The 23,820-nt window shown below is 32.0% G+C and overlaps 1 protein-coding gene across 1 annotated transcript; it reads left to right on the top strand.

The window, feature by feature from the left end:
* The first annotated feature begins 3,135 nt into the window (after positions 1–3,135).
* Positions 3,136–23,770, top strand: LOC134724674 (polycystin-1-like protein 2). The gene is made up of 18 exons (XM_063587844.1): positions 3,136–3,418; positions 3,793–4,024; positions 4,430–4,527; positions 5,274–5,427; positions 5,705–6,070; positions 10,276–10,397; positions 11,153–11,380; positions 11,769–11,939; positions 12,173–12,333; positions 12,739–13,069; positions 13,676–14,060; positions 14,707–14,846; positions 15,735–15,876; positions 16,271–16,509; positions 17,123–17,300; positions 18,326–18,756; positions 19,445–19,703; positions 22,188–23,770. Exons 1-18 carry the CDS (start codon positions 3,269–3,271, stop codon positions 22,700–22,702), a joined length of 4,302 nt encoding a protein of 1,433 aa, XP_063443914.1. The 5' UTR covers positions 3,136–3,268; the 3' UTR covers positions 22,703–23,770.
* Positions 23,771–23,820: the final 50 nt, after the last annotated feature.

Genomic DNA, 23,820 nt, shown 5'->3' with positions numbered 1-23,820 from the left:
TGCGCCTCAACACCTGCTAATCTCTCCTTCACTGAATTACTGGTAGTTTTTTGATACTTCAAAACTTTTTGTCAGAGTTTGAATTTTAGCTTTTATCGATTTGTGTTCATCTTTAATGTCTGACATAAATGCCGCACTATATTCCAATACACTTATTCTATCTTTACATGTAATTATTTCGGTATCGACATTGCTAAATTTCTGTTCAAAATTATTCAATTTGTGTTCAATAGAATCCAATTTATTGAGTTTGATTTCAAATATTGTCTACTTTACAACATAAAGTTTTAAGCATTAACTCAATATCACACGTATTTTGAAGCTGCTGTGGTGTTGGGGGGGGGGGGGGGGGGAGGGGGCTTGTGAAAGGATGTGGGTACTGTTGGAACTGTTGTACATGCGTAAAAGGGTATGCCACATTTGGGGTACTGGACTAAATTGGCGTGTATTGATTGTAACCTTGATTCATAGTATTAATTTGATCGTAACTATTCGTTGGTGAACTGTTATTAAATGTACTCAACGTATTTTTAGTAAACACTACCTTGTTTTTGTCACTCTTTCTTTTAACTGTACTGTTTGTAAACAAAGAACTGTCTGAAGTAGAATTTCCTGATGAATTATTTCCTTTATCTGGTGTCGATCGCTTCAGTTTCTTGTTTTTTCGTTTTGTCATTACTTGCGTAAGGATAGAACATCCAACAAAATCATAAAAAATTCTGTTTAAATCCAATTAATTTAACTTTTTCAAGAAATTTATTAACAAGAAAATTTCACTGCCACCATACTGGCGCATGCGTATAAGGGTTGATGTAGATTAGAAATTACATAGCTCCAGACCCTTTTGTTTTCCACGTAATTAATATTGCCAATAATAAAGAAGTTCCGGGTCGAGTCCGATACCGATACCAATAGTATATTCACCTGTTACCTATTACCTTCTCTGTACGTTCCGCATCTGACAGGCGCACCACCAAACAGTGTACTTAGGATTAATATGCTATATACGCGGGTCATAATTACAAGGTTAACACTACTAAATTTAATCATTTGATCAGAAAGACTTTATAAGATAATAATACGAATACTAAAAACAGTGAATCAAAGAATTCAACTTTATTTATAACTAATATAGGACAATGCTGTTGATTAAAAAATACTCCATACCCGAAACTTTTGTTTTCCAAATAATTAATATTCCCAATAATTGCTAAGTTCCAGTTCGACGGGTTCAAACAGAAAGATTTGAAAGCAAAAACACTGTGTATCTTAGAATCGGCATGACTTTATCAGATGACAATACTAATACTAAAATCAGGCTTGCGCATAGTTATATACTTTAATTCAGTCACGGACCCGCGATATCACGGGTGTGTTCTAGTATATGTTAGGCTCGTGCACGAAGACACTATACAGACTTTATATGAAGGAAAGTGCTTCCTCTGCAGAAAATGTCTAACTGAGTTATGAGGAGGAAATATTAAAAACTTTTATGGACATTACACGAATTGGTTATTCTATACGATACGTCTGTGTCTAAACTTATTTATGTCATTTTTACTGCGTCTTATACGATGTGTGGTTTAATATCTATGTCGCCTTCATCTAAGTACAGAGCGTGACCGATATGACTGTTTTGCAGAGTGTGAAATTGCATCATTTATGTATTTATTTATGTTTCTGTTGTGGTTTCGGTTGGATAATTTGTTGTGTTTTATCGTTTGTGGTTAACATTCTGTATTTTCGATACATTTTACATACTTATGTCTTATTTGTCAGTATAGTCGAGTTAATTTTTATTTCCCATGGACACAATATTGTGTTAGTCAAAAAAGTTAAGACGTCATCACAGCATTCATTTAAATTAGCCTTTTAATACCGCCATTATCATGATCATTGTTTGGACTAATGTCTTAAAAATTATTGTATGAAATACAATATTACACATGTAAAAATAAAATTGAGAATGGAAATGGGGAACATATACAAAAGTAACTCATTGGTTGTGATGTTCGCCAATGGAAGTTGTTCGTTGTTATTCTGTGGTTAAAATCTGATAATGTCTGTTATATTTTTTATTTGTTCGTTTCTTTACGTATTTTTACATTTGTTTGTGCTGTATTTCTGTCACTTAGTGTTGTAATTTTATCGATATTTTGTAACATTGTCATATAAGCGGGAGGTTAGGCTAGCCATACAACAAGGATAAACACACCTTTTTTTCTTGTCCTGCACCAGTTTTTATCAAATACTTTTTGTGAAGGTTGGCGTTTGTTTTTGTTGCACTTCAGTGTTTTTGTATTATTTGGTTTTCCTTTTATAGTGGATGTGTTTTCATGGTTTTTAGATTGTAACCCGGATTTTTTTCCTCTCAATCAATATATGATATTTGAACAGCGGTATACTACTGTTTACTAGTATTTAAAGCTTATTTCATTGTATCTATTTTAAGATGAATAATCTTGGATTGTTTTAGTGGGATTAAAAGGTATAAGCAATGTTTTACCTAAAGAATCAACCGAAGACAAAGACAAGGCAGAAAAGCGTAAAAAGAGACAACTGAAACTAGAAAATGACTTATCAGTGAAGGTAAAATTTATGTGTTGTTTTTTATTCTGAAAAGTATTTACAACGTTTTATAATAATATAAAATCAATTTTAGTCTTTTATGCACATTATCTGTATGTTACAGTAGTGATAACATCAACAATTACCCTTAGAATAAGTATGAATTTTGTTATAATTGGTAGTGTGTAGTCACAATATTTTGAAATCAAATACTGTGAATATTATTAAATTTCCCATATACATTTAATCAGTAATAATATATACTTTATCCAAAAATGTATCATGTCACTCAAGCCGTAAAAGGCTCCTGATCAGGGATAATTTGATTATTAATGCCATTTATAAATGCATTGCTAAGATGTACAGTGACCAAAGATTAAATATACATGGTCTTCAATTGGTTGCTTTAATACAATGATTTTCACAGAAGTGTATATGAGGTGAGATTAAAGCTGGCTAAACATCATCAAGCAAATTAAATGGATATTTTCTTTTTTCATAGATTGACCATTGTACAGTCGAGACATCTGTTCCAACCGAAGAAAGTGAAGAACCAGAGGAGGAAGAAGAAGTTGATAGTTATAATGCTTTCCTTAAAAGATACGACTTAAAAACCTCAAAAGAACTCCTGTATTTTTACGACTGTCTGTATGATTTCCCTAAGGCTTTCCGAGGAGCCGTTCGGAAGTATGGACATATCATGTGGTTTCCTTTGTCTATTCTAGAAGTGGACAATGAGAAGATTTTTGCTAAATATTCAGTGGAATGGGAACCTTTTGATGTGGATGAATACATTAATGAATATTGTATGAAGGAAATACAGAGGCTTGCTCGAGAGAAACTCGAAGCTGTAAGTTTGTTATTATATCATATTAACTAACTAAACGAATTCCATTTATAAGACGCAGAATCAAAAATAAAAACTCGGTTTTAATGGATTTTTTGTTTGTGATGGTTCGGTATACAATATTACTATTTGAACGTCCACATTTAATCATATAAATTATAAATTTTTATTACGCCAATCTTTAAATTAATTCTAAAACCATCATGTTCCGTTTCTCGACACAATTGTTATTTCTCTGATAAAAAACCCTGCATGATTAAAGCTATTCTTAAAAAAACAAGTAAAACAGGAGATTTGTACAAAATAGAGAAAAAGACTATCAAAAACAGAAAAAAATCTACCTGTGTCTTATCAATAAACGATAATCTAAAATGTAGGATAAAGATGTGGCAGCAGCTAGTATGAATGCTATTGGTGACGTTTCTAACTTGATGCTTGGTAAGATGGAAGCATCCCGACGCAGGAGGAGAAGGAGAGAGGCTATTGCTAACGGGACCGACCCTGGCGGTGATGATGACGACGATGATGTTGAGGATGTTGATCAGAGCTTGACAATAGAGGCCGATAATGTTGCTGTTCAAATGCAGAATATAGACCCTAATGCTGAAGGTATGTTTCAGAATAAACATTTCCTCATTTCAATTAGAGAGACTTTTTTTTTTTATATTCCTTTATTTCCAAAAATTGCTTGTTACATTGTCTTCTGCAAGTTCTAGCTCCTACAGACAACCTTATTTAAAATAAATCTAAAAATGTGTCTGGTTTCACTCCAAATAACTTATCATAAATATTAGTATTACAATGTGTAAACCAGACTCGCGTTTGGTTTACAAAAGACTCATTAGTGACGTCCAAATCAAACAAGTAACATTAGTTAAAAGTCCAACTAAAGTACAAAATTGAAGAGTATTGAGAACTCAAGTGATTCAGTTTTTATGATTTGAATGAAAGACTTTTATCAAATTTTGTAGACGAGTCTGTCATTTGCTTGTAACTTTTCTTAATTCATGACAGGCGCTCAGGCAATGGGAACTGACTCGGGTGGAGCTTCAATGGATCCCAGTTTGTTTGGTGATATGGGAGCTGAAGGAGGTTGTGCTGTGGGTGCCACTGTAAGTCATTCATACAGATATTTAAGCTTTTTCATGTAGTTTATGCTACTGTGGATTTATTTATTTTCGTGGGTACCAATTTTATTGATGCGTGTCTCTGTGCTGAGTTTTCTTGTGAATGTTTTTACTGTATTCCTGTTACGAACTGATGTCTTTTTCGCGATATCTTTTTTAAACATTGTCATATAAGCGGGGGATATGCTAGCCATCGCACCTGGTCAAATCCACCATTTTGTTATTAATTTGTCCTGAACCAATACAGGAATATATCAGATGTTATTTAATAGCCAGTTTGTATGAATGTTTGCGGTTATTTTGTTCTACTTCAGAGTTTCTGTTGTTCCGTTGTTTTCCTCTGATAAATGTTTTGTTTCCTTTAACCCGACACTTTTTTCTCTTTATCATTTTATTACTTTGAACAGCGGTATACTATTGTTTCCTTTATTGATGCTTCCACAATGCCTGCTTTTTCATATTGTAAAATTTAACTATGACATAGATATTGCACAACGTTTAGCTTCTAATCATGGCCAACATCTGTGTTATATATTATCACAATCAGACGTACATGCAGTTTATTTAATTATGCCTATTTAGTTCACGCATCATTGTAAATATAACGGAATATGATAAGACTATCTATATATTTGTCGTATACAAAATTATTACTAGCGATCAAATGAATAATACCTATTGGCTGATTATTTCATTCAGAAAGGTAAACAAAAATCATTGTATTTTTGCAGGTGGTAGTTAACAAAGACAATCCTTTTACATTTGGTAATACCTCCGATTCTAATGTGAAGACCAGAGTAGTTTCTATTGATTTGAGTAATCCCTGCACTGGACAGAAGGCTGTGGTACAAAACACGTCTAAACCTATAGAAGTAGAAATGGAAGGTAATATATACTTAAAATTTAGAAGCTGTTTTTCATGTTCCTTTTCATTTTATGAAAAGACATCACTATTATAACTGATTTTTGTTTTACATCAATGAGTTTACCACTTTTAAGATAGTGAAGATGTCTATGCATTACTATAAAGTATAAGTTTCATTTATAAATAACACCGAAATAATACACAATCATAAAAACAGTTTATCAACACATATACTTTTACGACGTGTATTGCCATTATTTTGATTCACACTATACTTATTTCCTCATCAAACTGCAGGTAATCCAGATAAAATAGATTGTCCAATGGAATTTATACTATGTTTGTCCCGAAAAACAACTGGCGTAGACCCAAGAGAGTATAACTATCACCCAGTTCAAGTGGATACAAACGATTCAACAATACATTTTACAATATGGCCTGACAGAGAGGGAGATAGATTTAAAGTGTTTTTAAAGTATGAGGACTACCCAAATGCAACCTTCTATGACCACACTACCATCATACCTCATGACAAGGACGCTTTTCAGCATATTGATCCAGATAAGTATCCCGAGAAAAGAAGATATCTACAGCATACATACTTCCCTCCTCAGCATTTAACTAAGCTGAATGGAACATATAGAGTTGCTATCAAGTTACATGGTAAGGCTTTAATATTGATTATTAGACTGGATGATTGACATCGCTAACGTCTTGTAATGGTGAAGTTGAAATCATCCCTTCGTAAAGTTTACGGACGCCATCACGAGTTGGTTTACCGTTATGGAATAACCGTTTCACAAATGATATCGGATATGTTCCTTACGTCGTAACTACAATCCCCTTCCCTTTCATGAATTTGACCTACCGAATTAGACTATTTACCGGATTTGTAATCACATAAGCAACACGACGGGTGCCGCATGTGGAGCAGGATCTGCTTACCCTTCCGGAGCACCTGAGATCACCCCTAGTTTTTGGTGGGGTTCGTGTTGTTTATTCTTTATTTTTCAATGTTGTGTCATGTGTACTATTGTTTTTCTGTTTGTCTTTTTCATTTTTTGCCATGGCGTTGTCAGTTTGTTTTAGATTTACGAGTTTGACTGTCCCTTTGGTGTCTTTCGTCCCTCTTGTATGTTCCTTTCATTATTATTATTATTTTTTTTTTTTTTTTTTTTTTTTAATTTATCATATTTTAATGAAATCTGTACATTTGTTAGTTTAAAACATCAAGTACCGGTACCTTATCCCGGCCTCGTTAACATTAGTAAATATCATATTTATACAGTTGTTAGTATTTGTTAGTATTATACATTCAATTTTCAATATTTGAAAGAAAAAAAAAACAGAACGAAGTTTACTATTGAGATCTTCAAATATAATTATTTGTATAACAAATGCACAGGTTTTGAAAAATATATATACTGTTTTCTATATTCTTTTTTCCTTATTTGCACATGAACATAATAGGTTACACACATTTGTATGCATAATAGTTATATACACTAAAAAGTAGTTTGATACATTGCAGATAATGATTTTAAAACAGAGGCTGTTTGCATATGAAATATATACAATATATGTGGAGTCTATTTGTTTTGGTTTTTTTTGTTTTGTTTTTTATGATAGTAAAGGAGTCCAGGGGTTCCAGCAGTTTTCTGCCCTACTGAGTAATTTATTTTTATAGAATATATTTTTTTTCTATCAATAAGTTTTCCTTCAAATAATTTTTAAGCGCTATTATATTGGTTTGTTCCATAGCTAACTTGCTTCTATAGATGTAGAATTTTGTTAACAGAAGTATTATGTTTCTTATATCATTTTTATCTGTTTTTGTTAAAATACCAAATAAAACCAAATCAATATTTAAAGTTAGTTCTATTTCTGTCTTCTCAAATATCCAGAAGTTAAGGTCTTCCCATAATTTTGATATATATGGGCACGTCCAGAATATTTGTTCTATTGTTTCGACCCCTCCGCACCCAAAACTGAAAATATTTGTATCTTTAATTTTTATTTTAAGGAGGAGTTCATTTGTGCCTAAGATTCGATGTATTACTCTGTATTGAAACCACTGCAGTTTTGAATTTTTTGTTATATGAAAGGGCAGTACATGAATATTTTTCCAATTGAAGTTTGCATTGAGAATTAATAACCATTTTTGTTCACATTTTTGTTTAGGATTTGACTTGTTACCATTCAAAATGTTATACATATCTTTTGAACCCTTCTGGGATTTAAAAAAAAACCTTTAACACAGGACCGTTTTCTCTCTTTAAGTCATTTGGACATATTTGATATTCTTTTAAATACTTTTTGATTGACGAAATTAGGCCTTGATATGTGAGAAAATTAGTTTTAATATTGTATACCTTATTAAAGTGATCAAAAGTCATAAAATTTCCATCTTCCTGTAACAAGTCATTGATCAGCCAAACCCCCTTTTTTGTCCAATCTTTATATAGTACTGGATTGTTACCTATCTTTATTCTATCATTCTTCCATAAAGGGCATGTTTTAATTTGACAGTTATTTTGTACATTTTGTAGATCTTGCCAAGCGTCAAATACTTCTTTCCAAAATGGATTATTCAACTTTTTATAAGGACCAAGAAATTGCATTTCCAAAAAAATTCAAATTTTCTGAAAAGAGGAATAGTTTTACTAGTTTTGAATTATTTCTATTAATTCTTCTTATCCAGGTTAATTTAAGACCTTTTATATAGTTTTCAATATTTATAATTTTTAGTCCTCCTAAACAGTGCGGTTTGGATAAGGTGTCTCTATTGACTTTATCTGGTTTGTAATCCCAAATAAAGGAAAATATTTTTTCAGTAAAATGTTTCAGCTTTGTGCTATTTGGGCTAGGTATGGATAGGAATAGATGGTTTAATTTTGATATTATAAGTGTTTTTATCACTGTAATTTTTCCAATTGGTGAGAGTATTTGATTAGTCCAATTTTTTATAATGTTTTCAATTTCTTTTAACCTGGGGTTATAGTTTAAATTTTCAATTTCACTAATATCCACTGAGAAATTTATCCCAAGAAGTGTAAATCTGCTGGAACCCCATTCCAATCCCCACTTGACACACATAGTTTCTTGGCTAAACCTTTTCTTCCCAATCCAAACAACCTTGGTCTTGTCTAAGTTTATATTGAGACCTGATAAATCTGCATATTTATCTAGAGTACGGAGAGATGCATCCAAAGATTCAGGTGATCCATCAAGTAAAAGAGAGGTATCATCTGCATATTGTGATATGAGATATTCTGAGTCATCTATAGTGATTCCTTTAACCTTGTCATTATTTCGTATATGTATACCGAGTATTTCTGCACATAGTAAAAATACATAAGGTGATAGGGGATCCCCTTGTCGGCAGCCCCTCCGAATCTCAAAAAAATCTGAGAGATGGAAATTTTGAGTTACTGCAGATTGAATCTTAGTATAAAAAGTAGTGATCCAATGTTTAATAGAAGGCCAAAATTAAAAAAGTCTAATACACTTTCAATAAAACTCCAAGAAATTGAATCAAACGCCTTTTCAAAATCAATAAGGAGGAGAATACCAGGTATATTATGTTCTTCTGTATACAATAAAATATCATAAATTAGTCTAGTATTTTCACCAATATATCTACCAGGAATGAACCCTGTTCGATCATTATTTATGAGAAGTGATAAAATAGACTTAATACGCTCTGCGATACAGCTAGACCCTAGTTTATATATTGTTTCATTAATTTGGTTAGGCAATAAAGTATATATTTTTTATAATTGTTTGTTTATTCATCTAAAGATATGATTGTTATAAAAGACGATACCAATAGGTTGGTCTACAAATGTCGTTTCATATTTTAAAATTCTAAAATAATAAGAACTTTATTGACTGTCCCTCTGGTATCTTTCGTCCCTCTTTTATGATATCATAGATGTATTAACATATGGACCTATTGTACAAATCTTTTCGCGTTTGATACGTTTATAGAACTATGATCTTCGTGTATGTCAGAGATCAAACTATGTAAGGTTAATATTCGATATTATAAAAAATGAAAATAAGCTAGCAAACAATTTCATAGGTCAACATAGATAGATAGTGGCAACCTTAAGATAAATTCGATTACATAATTAGTAAATTGATGTTTGAAAAAAAGGAATTTAAATTTTGAAAATGAGATTACCAAAGCACAATCTATTGGGCAGAAAATATCTCAGGGACTTACAATCCACCAGCAGTAGCAGATAGAAATATTAGCTTTGATCATTTCGAAACGCATTGAAAGTGAATCGTGAACAAAAGGAGCAGTCAAAATGCTTTAGTTTTGTTTATATTCACCTCTATTAAACAACTGCTTTTATCATTATTGTGTGCTGCATCTTTTTGTCTTACCGACTTGATCGTGAATACTTTCATAGAAACCTATCTCACCTCGCAATGGAGATGACAACTATTGCAGTTAAATAAATCATTGATGGTATTACAGTTAGTTTTGACTGTTTTTATATGTGGATGCACCTATTTATGAATACCTCTCATGTTGGTTGGACTTTTAATTATTGAGTCTGTCCTGTTGATTATTTCAAAAAAGTAATTTCGGTTCCAAGTTAACAATGTAATCTGCGAAATAAAGTGTCTCACAGCGGTATACTACTGTTGCCTTTATTTAATTGGTATGAAATTTTGTTTCCAAATAATAAAATGAAATGTCTGAGAAATTTGATTTCATTGTTTGTGATGAGATTTTAATCCTTGACTTTGAGATAGGATATTTGTTATTATAATGTCTAGTGTATATACTATTGATGTTATGTGATTATTGATTTGAAGGCATTAATTCATATATTTCTTTTTCTTTAAATAAGAAAAGACAACTGTAAATTTTGAGGAGACCAAAGTTTGTCTGAACTACTCTACACAGTTGATGATATCCGGATGTAAATTCTGGAGTGAAGAAGATCAAACATACAAAGGAGATGGTCTTTTGGTAAGGTTTGATCATTTGTTTAAACGGTTTGACAAATTTCTTTTTGAACATATGAATTTTTAGTCCTCGTTTTGAATACAAATATAACTATATAAACGTTTGTAGAGAATGATAACATTTTTACAATCAAAACGTTCAGTGATGGAACAGTTTAGATTCATCGTTTACTGAAAAATATTTTTTCCAAATGGTTTGTTCGGAAATCAATGATATGGTGATCTTTTCTAGTCATCTGAACTTGTCCACAGTAAAAAATGAATAGACCTTTTAAAAAATCATGTTATTCATTAAAGTGATTAGTTCCTTTTTATTTCTGGTTACATAAGTGCCTTCATTTGTGTGATACACGCTTGAAATGCAAATTTATTCATGACTATATACGGCAAACCTTGTTATTTTCACAACTGTACATGACATTTAAATTTTTGTTTTCAATGAAGTAATACATGTTTAGCTTGAATTTCAAAGACATATTTTTCTTGTAATAATACTTTAACCTATTGGTATACAAAAATCATAAGAACTTGCAACTGATCTAACTTATACTGAATGCACAAAAGCTTCATTCATATGTGTTCATTTAAAGCTATTTCTCAAATCTAAAATAGGTAGTACAACTGTTTCATTACAAATATGCTTTGCCTATATGCATATTTTTATAAGGCTGATTATTTATACTATCAGATAATTTGATAAATGAAAACTGCATTAAAATGTGATTAAGTGTTGGAATTTTTACGATTCAATTATTGTAGGTTTCCAATGAAACAACAATCTGGAAGACAAAGTGTTTATCAACCCATCTTACATCTTTTGGTGGTGACTTCGCTGTACCACCTAATACAATTGACTTTAGCAATGTTTGGGCTAAATTTGATTTGACCAGCAATGCTGCCGTATTCTCAACAGTTATTGCACTAATAGGTATATACATCATTGGTATTATTTGGGCACAACATATGGATAAGAAGGATCTTTTAAAAGTAAGTTCATTTTACTCTATTATCGAAATATATCAGACTTAAACATCTTGTAGCGTTCATAGCCTGCAACTATGAATATTACAATATACTCCTTTTCCTAAAGATTCTACAAGGTTGAATTAAAGGAAGACTGTAGTATATTTTAAAGATTACACGAAACTTTAAAATCGCATAAAACTATTAAGTTTGAAGCTTATATTTATGATCCAGTCAAAATGCAATGATTTCTAGTACACTTTATTTTAAAATTAAATGTTTATTTCCATTCATGGTCTTGTCATTTTTTAACTCTAAAACACCAGTTAAATTATTGTTACAGTTGACAACAGGTAAGACACCAATATTTTAAATTTTGTTACCAGTACCTAATGAATGATATTTTTCACAGTGGGGAGCGACACCTTTGGAAGACAACCTTCCTACTGACAATTATCACTACCAGGTTACAGTTCAAACTGGAATGAAAAAGAAATCTGGTACCTCCTCTAAGATTAGTTTTGTAATGTCTGGAGAAACAAACGACTCTGGAGCTAGAAGACTTTATGATGGACACAGAAAGGTACTAATGACTATTAAGAAACCTCATGCGATTAAATTCAAATTACAATTTTTCAAATTACGTTAACAAAGTTAGAGCATTCTTATTGTTATGATCGAAGTTAATCTTTTAGATTAACGAACAGTAACAACGTATTTTTTCATTATCCGATACTATTATTTAAATAGATATAAAGAATTCACGTAAATTCAAATTAACACAATAAATATTTAAAATTTTATATTTATTTACAGATTCTACCCACTGGGAGTATATTGAATTACATTCTAAGTGTTGAACGATGTTTAGGTCCATTATCATTTCTCCGAATATGGCATGACAATAGTGGAAAAGGAAAGATGAGATCTTGGAAACTGGACCAAATACAGGTGTCAGATATACAAACCGGGGAACGGTAGGAAAACGTTTAATGTGTTTCTAAGACATGGTAAATTATCCTTTCAAAGATATTTCACTCTCTCTAGATTGAAAAACATATTCGTTTAACCATATTTTATCGGATAACAAACAATTATCTTGATTACATACTGTGTTAGAAAATCAAAAAGAGAAATAATTTCTTTTACTTTATTCAACATTTAATTGTTATTTGTTATTTGTTATTGTTATTCTAAAGTTTTTTCCGCATTTAAACCATCACAGGATATTACCTTATGCCTTCAATCAGAACCTGCGATATAATTTTATACCTGCAGAAGACAAGATATGTCAGCAATTTTTCAAATAGATAAGCTTGCCGTTATTAATCATTTTTCCATCAAGTAATTTCAATTAATTAAATCAGAATTTATGTTTGCAGATACTTCTTTTTGTGTGACCGTTGGTTAGCTGTAGAAGAGGATGATGGTATGGTAGATAGGATAATACCTGTTGCTGGACGGGAGGACTTAGCTGCATTCAAACATCTCTTTACCTCATCTATCAGAAAGAAACTGACTAGTGACCATCTGTGGTTTTCAATATTTTCTCGACCAACAAGAAGTAATTTCACACGCGTCCATCGTATATCCTGCTGTATGTCTCTATTATTTATGACCATGATATCAAATGCCATGTTTTTCAAGTCAGAAGAAAACGGAACGCAATCAAATGCCATGACAATAGGACCAGTTTCCTTTACTCTACAACAGGCATGTTTTAAAACAATAAGTTTTTATCTGAACCCTTTTTAAAACTTTGCTTGGATATATCTTGTTAATGCGACTGTCATCCAAGTGAGAGGTTAAGCTAGCTTTAAAATCAGCTTTTATCAACTTTTTTCTACTTAAGAAAATGCCTGTACCAAGTCAGGAATAGTTGTTATTCATTCGTTTGATGTGTTTGAGCTTTTAATTTTGCCATTTGAGTAGTGACTATCCCTTTGAATTTTACTCGAAGTTCAGCGTTTTTGTGATTTTACTTGTAACATTTTATAATAATAACGGTATTCATTTGATAAAAAAATGTGCCAGTTACAATTATGATGCACTTAGTTTTGACTTAATTATAGGTTATTTGTCTATTTTAAAGTAGGTCAAGACAACATATTCAATAATTCAGACTTACTTTAACTGTCCATAACAAAGATATAGAATTAGGATGATTGTCTTTAAAACTACCTCCCCATCTTACTCATTTTAAAACAGAATTTACCATGTTAGGTTAGTTTCATAAAAAAAATCATATTTCATTTAATAATATTTCGAGTTGAAGATGAAATTTAATGTATGTTTAGATTTATTTTTATCATATTTCAGGTTTTTGTAAGTTTTGTAAGTACCATGATTGTTCTTCCTGTTAACTTAATTATAATCACGTTCTTCCGCCGTTGTCGTCCAAAGAAAAACGCCATTATGCAAATTAATCAACAGATGCCAAAACGCGGGAAATGGAAGAATGTAACTAATACTTCACAGATCTGGGGTAATGCACCAAAAAGGAGTAAATGGCAAAAGTTCAAAGATTCAATAGAAAATATAACTAACTTTCACCAAAGATCGAAATACAATGCTCAGGACATCGATCCTGAAGAAGAAGACAAACCAATGCCAAAAATTGTAGGAATGCCGGAAGAAAAACAAGCAAAAAAGAAAAAGAAGCCAGGAACCTTTCCTCATTGGTGCATCTATATTGCGTATGTATGTAAGTACCTATTTATTCAAAATATTGCAATTCAGTTTATTCAGAGAAAAGTTGAAATTTCTTCCGTACTTGTGTTCTGTTTTTTAGAAATAAGAAGATACAAAGAAAATAATTTTAACACGATTATTTTGTGATTTTACTTTTTAAATACCATGTTCAAAAAAGAAAAAAAAAGAAACATAGTAAAAAAATTAAGTGAAAATTGAGCAATACACAAGCACCCTAATAGGGGTGAATGTAGATGCACAAGAACAAAATTGAATACAAACTAGAAGAAGCTGACCACAACAAGTAATGTATTCCATCAGATATTTCACTTCTATGATTAATGGTTACAACCTTATGGTGATTAAAATTCGATGCACTTTCTGAATCTCGTATAGTTTTTTTTGTAGTCTTATTATTTGGTTTCCATAATTGTTCATGTTTGCATTGTTAATAGTACATGAAGCACATACATTTTCGCAAAGTATTATACTTTTGACATGTTTGATGTATAACTCGTTTGTAAATGTTTATCTATTCTTGTGAATAAGTGACAAATGTCATGCAGCACAATTATAGTTTTGATTATATGAAAGGTAAATAATTTTGTATAGAATATATAAGTCAGAATATTGTTCTGATTGTTTTTGTTTAATTACAGTAACTGTGATGAGTATGATAGTACCAGGATTTTTTACTATATTGTACAGTATGGAATGGGGACCAGAGAAGGCAAATGAATGGCTTACTACGTTCATCATGTCATTTTTTCAGTCAGTGATTGTAGTCCAACCACTCAAGGTATTTTATTAGAAAGAATATTGCACGTTCTGAAACTTCAAATTCAGATCAGATGGATGATCAATTCACTAAAAGAGTCATATTCAAATGTTTTGTTGAACTATTGGTAAGCTGGTTTTTATGCCCCATTTATGGGCATTATGATTTCTGGTCTGTGCGTCCGTCTGTCCCACTTCATGTTCAAGTTTTTGGTCGAGGTAGTTTTTGATGAAGTTGAAGTCCAATCAATTTGATTACCTTAGCTGTATTTGGCAACAATTTTAGGAATTTTGGTCTTCAATGCTCTTCAACTTCGTACTTTATTTGGCCTTTTTAACTTTTTTGGATTCGAGTGTCACTGATGAGTCTTTTGTAGACGAAACGCGCGTCTGGTGTATATACAAAATTTAGTCCTGGTATCTATGATGAGTTTATTTGAAACTTAGTACACATGCTCTCTACGATATGATCTTTCTAATTTTAATGCCAATTAAGAAAAATTTCCCCATTTTCACGGTCCACTGAATATAGAAAATGATAAGGACATCCGTGTACTACGGAAACATTCTTGTCTTAAATGATTTTGCCGATATTATGATCAATCTTCCAAAGTTAGCTGGAACTTAATATGTCAATGGTATCATTCTTTGGAGGAAAAGAAGATAAGAAATATCATGATGCATAAGCCAATACGGAGATAGAATCGTTGAACATCCCAAATTACTTTAAAATTTTCACACTTTCAGTACACTGTTTTTGTTTGACCTATTTACATAACTATCATATTGCAGTTTATGGTTTTGGTTGCCTTCATAGCATGGTGACCTATTACATGAATTTTGTATTGAAGGTTGTGGTTTTGGTTGCCTTCATAGCATGGTGACCTATTATATAACTTTTATATTGCAGGTTATGGTTTTGGTTGCCTTCATAGCATGTATAGTGAAGAAACCCGACATTGACGAAGAGGACGGTGCTTCAGAAGATATAAACAATGTTATCGCAGCCCATGATGAAGAAATGTTACATAAAGATCACGAAGAACTGGATGGTATTGCTATATTCCTATTTTGTTTAGATCTTACAAAAATGGCATTCTAAATAGTTGAAATTATAATGAAATTTATACTTCACTATTTTGTTCTGCCTGAAGTGACCTTTAATTATTGGTACTATATTTAAGTTATTGATTGTACTGACCAAAATATGGTTTAACAAAAAAAAAATAAGAAGCCTTGGTATGAGAGGTAATGAGACAACGCTCCATCCAAGTCACAATGTGTAAAAATCAAACATTTATTGGCCAAGCCTTTAGCACGGAGACATGGATCATACCAAACAGCTATTTATACTGAACAGTATCAAATTTATAAATGCCACACCTTGTTTCAGGTCAAAACATTTGATTTTAAAATCAAAATAAAATGATAATTGTTTTTTTTCAGCAATTGTAGCTAAAAGAAAACTAGCGAATGAAGACTGTAAGCCAATCGACATGGAAGCATTGAACAAAGCTAGAGAGAACCGAATGATGGAGATCAAGATGGAAACACTGTTAAGGGAGATTGCTATATATTTATTATTTGTTCTCGTTCTTTTTTTCCTGTCATACCAACAGAGGGATTCATTTTCATACCAGATGGCTGCAAATCTTAGAAATTATTTCGATAACGGATTCACATCGGTAATTATTCAGTAATTCTTTTAATTTGCAGCCGACTTACTATTAATGTTTGTTTGGTGCACACATTGTTATCAATAAAGTGATATAAAGCTAAGTGGAAAGGGATTAATGTCAGTTGTAATAACTTGTTTCCCAATCCACTATAAATAAATTGTTTAAAATGATATAGTATAATTTTATGTCAATACCATACAAGTGAGCAGTTTAGCTAGCTATAAACCATTTTGAATCAACCATTTTCTACGTAAGGAAATATGACAGTTATTTTTCCCATTCGTTTGAGCTTTTGATTTTGCCATTTGAAAAGTGACTTTTCGTACAGAATTTTACTTGGAGTTCGTTATTTTTGTTGATTTAATTTTTTTCTTAGTCAAATATGCATAAAACTTTCATCATTTTCACATTCTTGTCCTTCATTGTATTATAAAAACTTATCTACCTTGACGTCCGGAATCACTTTTTGCAGGATGTTTTGCTGGCTGGTCCTTATTATTTCCGGAAGATAATATGTTTGTCATTACTAATCCAAGGTTTTTTGCATTAATTGATTTTATTATCTGTTTGATAACTTAGAAAATCTTGATATTTTGGTTTTTATTATAACACACCACAGATAACTACAACCGAAGGATATTGGAAATGGATGGATAAAAAGCTTATTCCAGCAATGTATGCCTCGCATTACGCCAATGGCACTGAAATAATACAGTGGTGGGATAAGAGGTGTACAGCAGATATGGTTTCTCGTAGGGTTGGTATTCCGCGACTTCGACAGCTTCGGATAAAGCCTGGTAAATATTGGTCAAGTACTTATTACTGAAAAGTAATTCCCATTTTTATCTTCCGACTCTCCTTTATAAATAATAATTCAATAAAAATCACAAATTTTGCTCGCACATGTTTATTGAATGCAGTACTTATCCTCAGACATATAGTACTCGATTATATTATTTTATAGTTTCAGCAGCCCTTAATTTTATTAACCAAGATTTCATCAAATCAATTTTTGGAAAAATAAAATACATATAGATATAGGAAGATGTGGTGTGAGTGCCAATGAGACAACTCTCCATCCAAATAACAATTTAAAAAGCAAACAATTATAGGTTAAAGTACGGCCTTCAACACGGAGCCTTGGCTCACACCGAACAACAAGCTATAAAGGGCCCCAAAATTACTAGTGTAAAACCATTCAAACGGGAAAACCAACGGTCTAATCTATATAAAAAAAACGAGAAACGAGAAACACGTATATATATTACATAAACAAACGACAACTACTGTACATCAGATTGCACACTTATGAAACAGTTGACCTAGTATGTTAAAAAGTCATTTAAATATTGGAAGAAGATCGTGGAAAATTAATTATCAGTTCAAATTGTTTCATCGAAGTGCTAATTTATTAACCCCAAAACAATGTTTGATTAATTGTCAAAAGTAGACATATGGGATATAAGGCATGGTAGCATATGTATTACAAATAAAACAAATTCGTTAAACAAACGGGGATAACAACTATAAAGCATTATGGAAATTTGAAGGTTTTTTGGAGATAAAATGTTTGTCGTTGATGTACATTAAAAACCAAATGGATGTGAATGTCTTGCTTTATGATTTAAACATATTGTTGCTGGCCCGCTTGATCTAGTTGAATGTGAAATCATGTTCTCATATTTTCATCTTGATGTCATCTTTTGCTGAAAATTGGAGTTAACTATGTACAAGTGTATTTTTTAGCAATTTTGTGCAGGAATAGGTGTTTTTTTTTATGAGAAAATGTGATTTCGATCGTTAACTGAATGTAATGTTGCAGATACTTGTTCGGTAAATCAGCGGTTAGATAGTCTAATTAACCACTGTAGAAACGAGTACGGATGGACCGACGATGACGCTAAAGATTATCTTCCTGGATGGGTGAAGCCTCATATAAGTAACCTCTCGGCGGTAGAGGAGTCGAAAACTCCTTGGGTTTACAGAAGTTCTTTTGAATTGGCCAATGCTCCGTATCTTGGAGAAATATCAACGTATAAAGGTGGTGGATATGTAGCTATGTTTGAGAGGAATGTTGAAAGAACTAACGAACTTATTGAGCATTTACGGAAAGAGGTTTGGTTAGACGTCTATACAAGAGGAGTATTTCTGGAGTTCACTGTGTATAATCCCAATCTTAATCTATTTGGTTCGATGATAATGTTAGTAGAATTCATGCAATCAGGTGGTGCTGTAACCAGAATGGAGTTTAAGGTAAAAATCTATCTAGATATATAATTCTAGCACAGTGATATCCGAAGTTACTTTTATCAATGTTTATATTAAAGAGTAAACTTAATTGATGTATGTACTATCAATCAAAATACACATGTTTTTTTATGTTTTTTTTATAGAAAATATTTTTCTGGCATATGCATGCAGTTAATGCTCAATTTATTTTTGGAAGCACAAATTACACCCATTAGAGGGCCAAAGGCATGACAATTACATGCAATAAAAAAAAATAATGATGACATTATAAAAATTTACATAAAAGATAAAATAAACCAAAACATTAAACACAATCTAAAGATCAGGTAGGACCTCATGTTACCATTGCTATTCAAAGAGGCGTATAATTTTGTACGCCAGACGCCCGTTTCGTATACAAAACACTCGTTTGGGACGCTCAAGTAAAAAAGTTAAAAAGTCAAATAGGTACGAAATGGAAGAGCATTGGAACCCAAAATTCAGGGCAGTATAGCTTGAAAAGCATCGATGACAAAAAATCCAAAAGGCTTTACTGCAAAAGCATCGATGACCCATAATAACGAGTTGTTTGCAGAATACAGATATGATAATTTACGTGAAGTAGAAAATATTCAGTATGTCGAATAATTTAAAGTTATGTAAACAGTTAATTATACATAAAATAAACAAATGTAATGTTATCTTCTATCAGATTTTTAGACTGTTGAGCTATATTGGAGGCATGGGAGTTGTTGTTATGCTATTTGAAGTTTTGTACGCCTGTTTCACACTGTACTTCTTTGTCCACTTCGTAAAGAAACTAAAGAAGGAGAGAAAGAAATATTTCAATTCGTTCTGGAACAAACTGGAATTTGCTTTAATGCTGTTTTGTGTTACTGTGATAGCTATGTATGCTTTAAAACACATTTTGACGTCTGTTGCAATGAACGCTTTGAAAGACAGAGAGCGAGGTACGTATATTGGTTAACAACAAATGGTTTAATTTTAACAAATCAAAGTTTTTAAAAATCTAAATTTAGTTTGTATTTCGGAAGACAACCATGTAAACAGTCTTAAAAAAAAAAAATTTGGACTTATTGGACTCAGGCAGGGGCGAAATATAGCATAGGGACAGCCACCCTCATAGATAAAAAAAATGATTACGCCATGGCCAAAAATGGAAAAAAACAAACAGACAAATAATAGTACACACAACATAACATAAAAAACCAAAGATAAAATAAAAACAACCACACCAAATACTGGGGGTGATCTCATGTGCTCCGGAAGGGTAAGCAGATCGTGCTCTACATGTGGCACCTGTGGTGTTACTTATTTTATTACAAATCCGGTAAATAGTCAAATACGGTAGATCACATTCGGTTAAAGTTTGTTAACAGAAGTCTTGTGGTCTTCAAATCTCAGAATTTGATAAGGTAAATGCAAACAGTCAGGTAACAAACATAAAATGAGGGAAGTTGCACTAATCTCAAACGGAGCTAGGCCCATTCGGAAATAGAGTAAACACATCCTGCTATTCACGCATTATCTGCGAAGATAAACGATACTCGGACAGAATATTACAATCTGTAGTTAATGTTGTCTGCGAGTTGACACACAAACATTTCATATCGGTCAACCAATGCGTGGTGATGACCGTTAACAATGGGAGTGTCATTTTCATTTGTTTTTCGTGAAAAATAAAGACAATAGTAGTATACCGCAGTTCAAAAGTCAGAACTCGATTTCCCTGAAACAAATCCGGGTCACAAATAAAAGCGAGGAAAACACATCAACAAAATGGGAAAACAACGAAACAATAGAAACACTTAGCTGCTACAAACACAAACGACAACATATATATTGAGACGAACTATTTGATAACAACAGCTGAAATCCTGACTTGGACAACAATAAATGGTTGTTTGCACCTGTTTTTATTGGTAGCCAAACCTCCTGCTTATAAAGTAATGTTAAAACCCACTAAAACGACAATATTACGTGACAGAAACACATACAAAAGAACGCAGAAACCTATAGTACAAAGAAATACACAAATACATAATTTAAAATTACATTACAACATGTAACCCACAGAATGAAAACGGACACCCACATTAGATTTACGATAGTACACAGTAATACGATTATGAACTGTACGTTACATGAATGTATCAACACCACATAATGTGACGTCATAAAAATGGCTCTGTTGGAGCTTTTTTCTTCCTGATGGAGCCCACCCCTATAAAAAGTAAATTAAAAAAAATACTGAACTCCGAAGAAAATTAAAAACGGAAAGTCCCTAATCAAATGGCAAAATCAAATGATAAATAAAGGCAACAGTAGTATACTGCTGTTCGAAATTCATAAATCGATTGAGAAAAAAACAAATTCGGATTTCAAACTAAATCTGAGGGAAACACATAAAATATTAGAGGAGTACTACAACACAACAAAAACACAACATTAAAATGCAACACACAGAAACGAACTATAATATAACAATGGCCATTTTCCTGACTTGGTACAGGATATTTTATTAAAAAAAATGGTGGGTTGAACCTGGTTTAGTTGCATGCCAAACCTCCCGCTTTTATGGCAATGTTGAATGTAACATTAAAATAACAACATTACATGCTAGGACTACCATACAAATAAATAGGAGAACATATAGGACAGAGAAACACACGAATAATAGCTAACAAAAGGTACCAGATTACAATTCCATACGCCAGTGACGCTCTATTTAAAAATGTTCGAAAGCCAAATAAAAAGGACAAAGTTGAAGAACATTGAGGAGCACAAGTTCCAGAAAATTGTGCCCAATACGGCTGGGGTGTTCTGTCAGGGATAAGAACATCCTTAAAACACTTCAAACGAATGGACAACAACTGTCATACTCCTGACTTGAAACAGACATTTTCAAATGAAGAAAATGGTGGATTGAACCTGGTTTTATAGCGCTAAACCTTGTACGACAGTCGCATCAATTTCCTTAGATTGTCAATGATGCATGAACAAAATTTCACATATAGGGGTACAAAAACAACACGGGCAACACCATTGAATCAAACTGAAGAACATAATTTTGTTTTGTCGTTCTCGGGTTATAATAGGGGCCCATCAATCTCGTCTTATATTTTAAATCATAACTTGGTATATTATCAATGTTTAAATCGCCTTATTGAGTGTTTACGTTGAATAATGTGAAATATCAGGTAACTGTTTTTTCACGAAGCAGTCATATTCGCAAAGTATAAACTTCATAATTTTTTACAATTACCTAAATCCCCTTAATCGATAAATCATTTTTGTCGTCAGACTATTTCTAATATAAAACATTAATTCGCTTGTTTAGTTGACAGTTTCTCTTGTAGAAAAGAATATGCTTTCACTGCATATACACAACCATGTACTTATTAATACCGGTAATGTTTGTTTTTTTATTACAGCTGACAACGTTAATTTCCAGTCTCTCGCTGCGTATGATGAACTTTACAGTTATATGGTTGGAATAGTCGTGTTTCTTGCTACCATACAGTTTCTTAAGCTTCTACAGTTTAACAAGAAAATGAATATGTTGGGAGATACAGTAAATTTAGCATCAAAAGATCTGAAAGTTTTTTCGTTTGCGTTCATTATGTACTTTTTAGCGTTCACCATATTTGGATTTCTCCTTTTTGGTTCTACCTTATATGCATTTGCCAGTTTTGTCAGTGCAGCAGAATCAATGTTTGCATTCACGTTGGGTAGTTTTGATTTCGCCGCAATGGAAGCATCACAAAAGATTTTGGGCCCAATATTTTTCTTTTTGTTTATTTTCATAGTTTATGTTGGGTTAATGAGTATTTTCCTAACGATAATTGCAGATGCTTTCAACACCGTGAAGGAAAATGTCGCCAATCAAACGAACGAGTATGAGATTGTTGATTTCATGTGGAAGAAAATTCAAGGTGTTATAGGATAAGACTGTTAAGGATGTTCGCTTTTTTTGTTTTCGAAATTTGTCACATGTTCGGAATCTTCTGCTTTCATCCATATATTGCCATTAAAATTTGCACGGTAAACCTTATCTTTCTTTTCATCATTGTATTACATACAGTTAAACACGCCATAAATATCTTATAAAATCCTTGCTATTTTTTCACATTTTTCAAGGAAAAAGTATGCCAATGTTAGATGTAGGAAAAATCTAGATTTCCTACAAACTTTTAAACGGCTTCAATCTGTAAAAGAGGAAGCGAACATCCTGAAGCCAGAAAATTGTTGACAAAGTTTGACGATTCTTGTTTGTTATTGTTTCATGTTATATTACTAAGAGTTTCCAAGTTTTACTCATATCATTTTGTTGTTTGTTTTCAATAGCTTTTCACAAGGAAAGTGAATTAAGAATATTAATGATTGGAAGAGAAAGAATTCACATAGAGCCATTCACTGATATATACATTCACAAATCGATTTTTTTATAAGTTTTGTGTTAGACCTTTTCTCAGGGAATTTTTTTCCGTATTTACTACAAGAACAAGAACGAATATATTGAAATATTGGAAATCTTCATGTTAGTTCATATGTAAAGCTGATTTCAAATATCTTGTCAACGGGTGAATATTAAGACATACAGAAAAAATGATCTTCAAACAAGATTTCTTCACATGTTTAGTATTTGACATAATGGTGACCAAACAGTAAAATACCTTTAGATATAGTTTACAATTCTCGGAGCCTTCTTTTATACACTTACTCCATTGTGCCGCACTTTTGTATGACAACAAATCTTATTGATTTGCCAATATGCACATTATTTATTTCAAAGCATTTTTCACATATAAACATTACAATGGTTTAGTGAATTGGGAAATAATTCCACTTTGTGGCCATACTAATAAATTAAGCATTGTTAATTTTAAAATTAAGTCTTGTTAATTCAATTATGACAAAAAGTTATCAAAAAACAATTAGCAGTTATATGCATGCAACTTCAAAGATCTCATTGTTATGTTTCTTCGAACTTAAGTTTGAATAAAATTGATGCAAATATTCCCCTATGACTTACTTGCTTACTTGTCTTTACGCAACACGTCACAT

This window comes from Mytilus trossulus, chromosome 7, assembly GCF_036588685.1.
Source record: "Mytilus trossulus isolate FHL-02 chromosome 7, PNRI_Mtr1.1.1.hap1, whole genome shotgun sequence".
Taxonomy (NCBI): domain Eukaryota; kingdom Metazoa; phylum Mollusca; class Bivalvia; order Mytilida; family Mytilidae; genus Mytilus; species Mytilus trossulus.
The sequence above is the reverse complement of the archived record's forward strand: the minus strand, read 5'-3'. Positions and strand labels throughout refer to the sequence as shown.

Excerpts from the sequence above, each read along its gene's own strand:
- LOC134724674 (XM_063587844.1), top strand. The coding sequence starts at position 3,269 with ATGTGGTTTCCTTTGTCTATTCTAGAAGTGGACAATGAGAAGATTTTT. Across the intron at positions 4,025-4,429 it reads TATAGACCCTAATGCTGAAG|GCGCTCAGGCAATGGGAACT; the intron begins GTATGTTTCAGA and ends AATTCATGACAG. Across the intron at positions 11,381-11,768 it reads ATAAGAAGGATCTTTTAAAA|TGGGGAGCGACACCTTTGGA; the intron begins GTAAGTTCATTT and ends TATTTTTCACAG.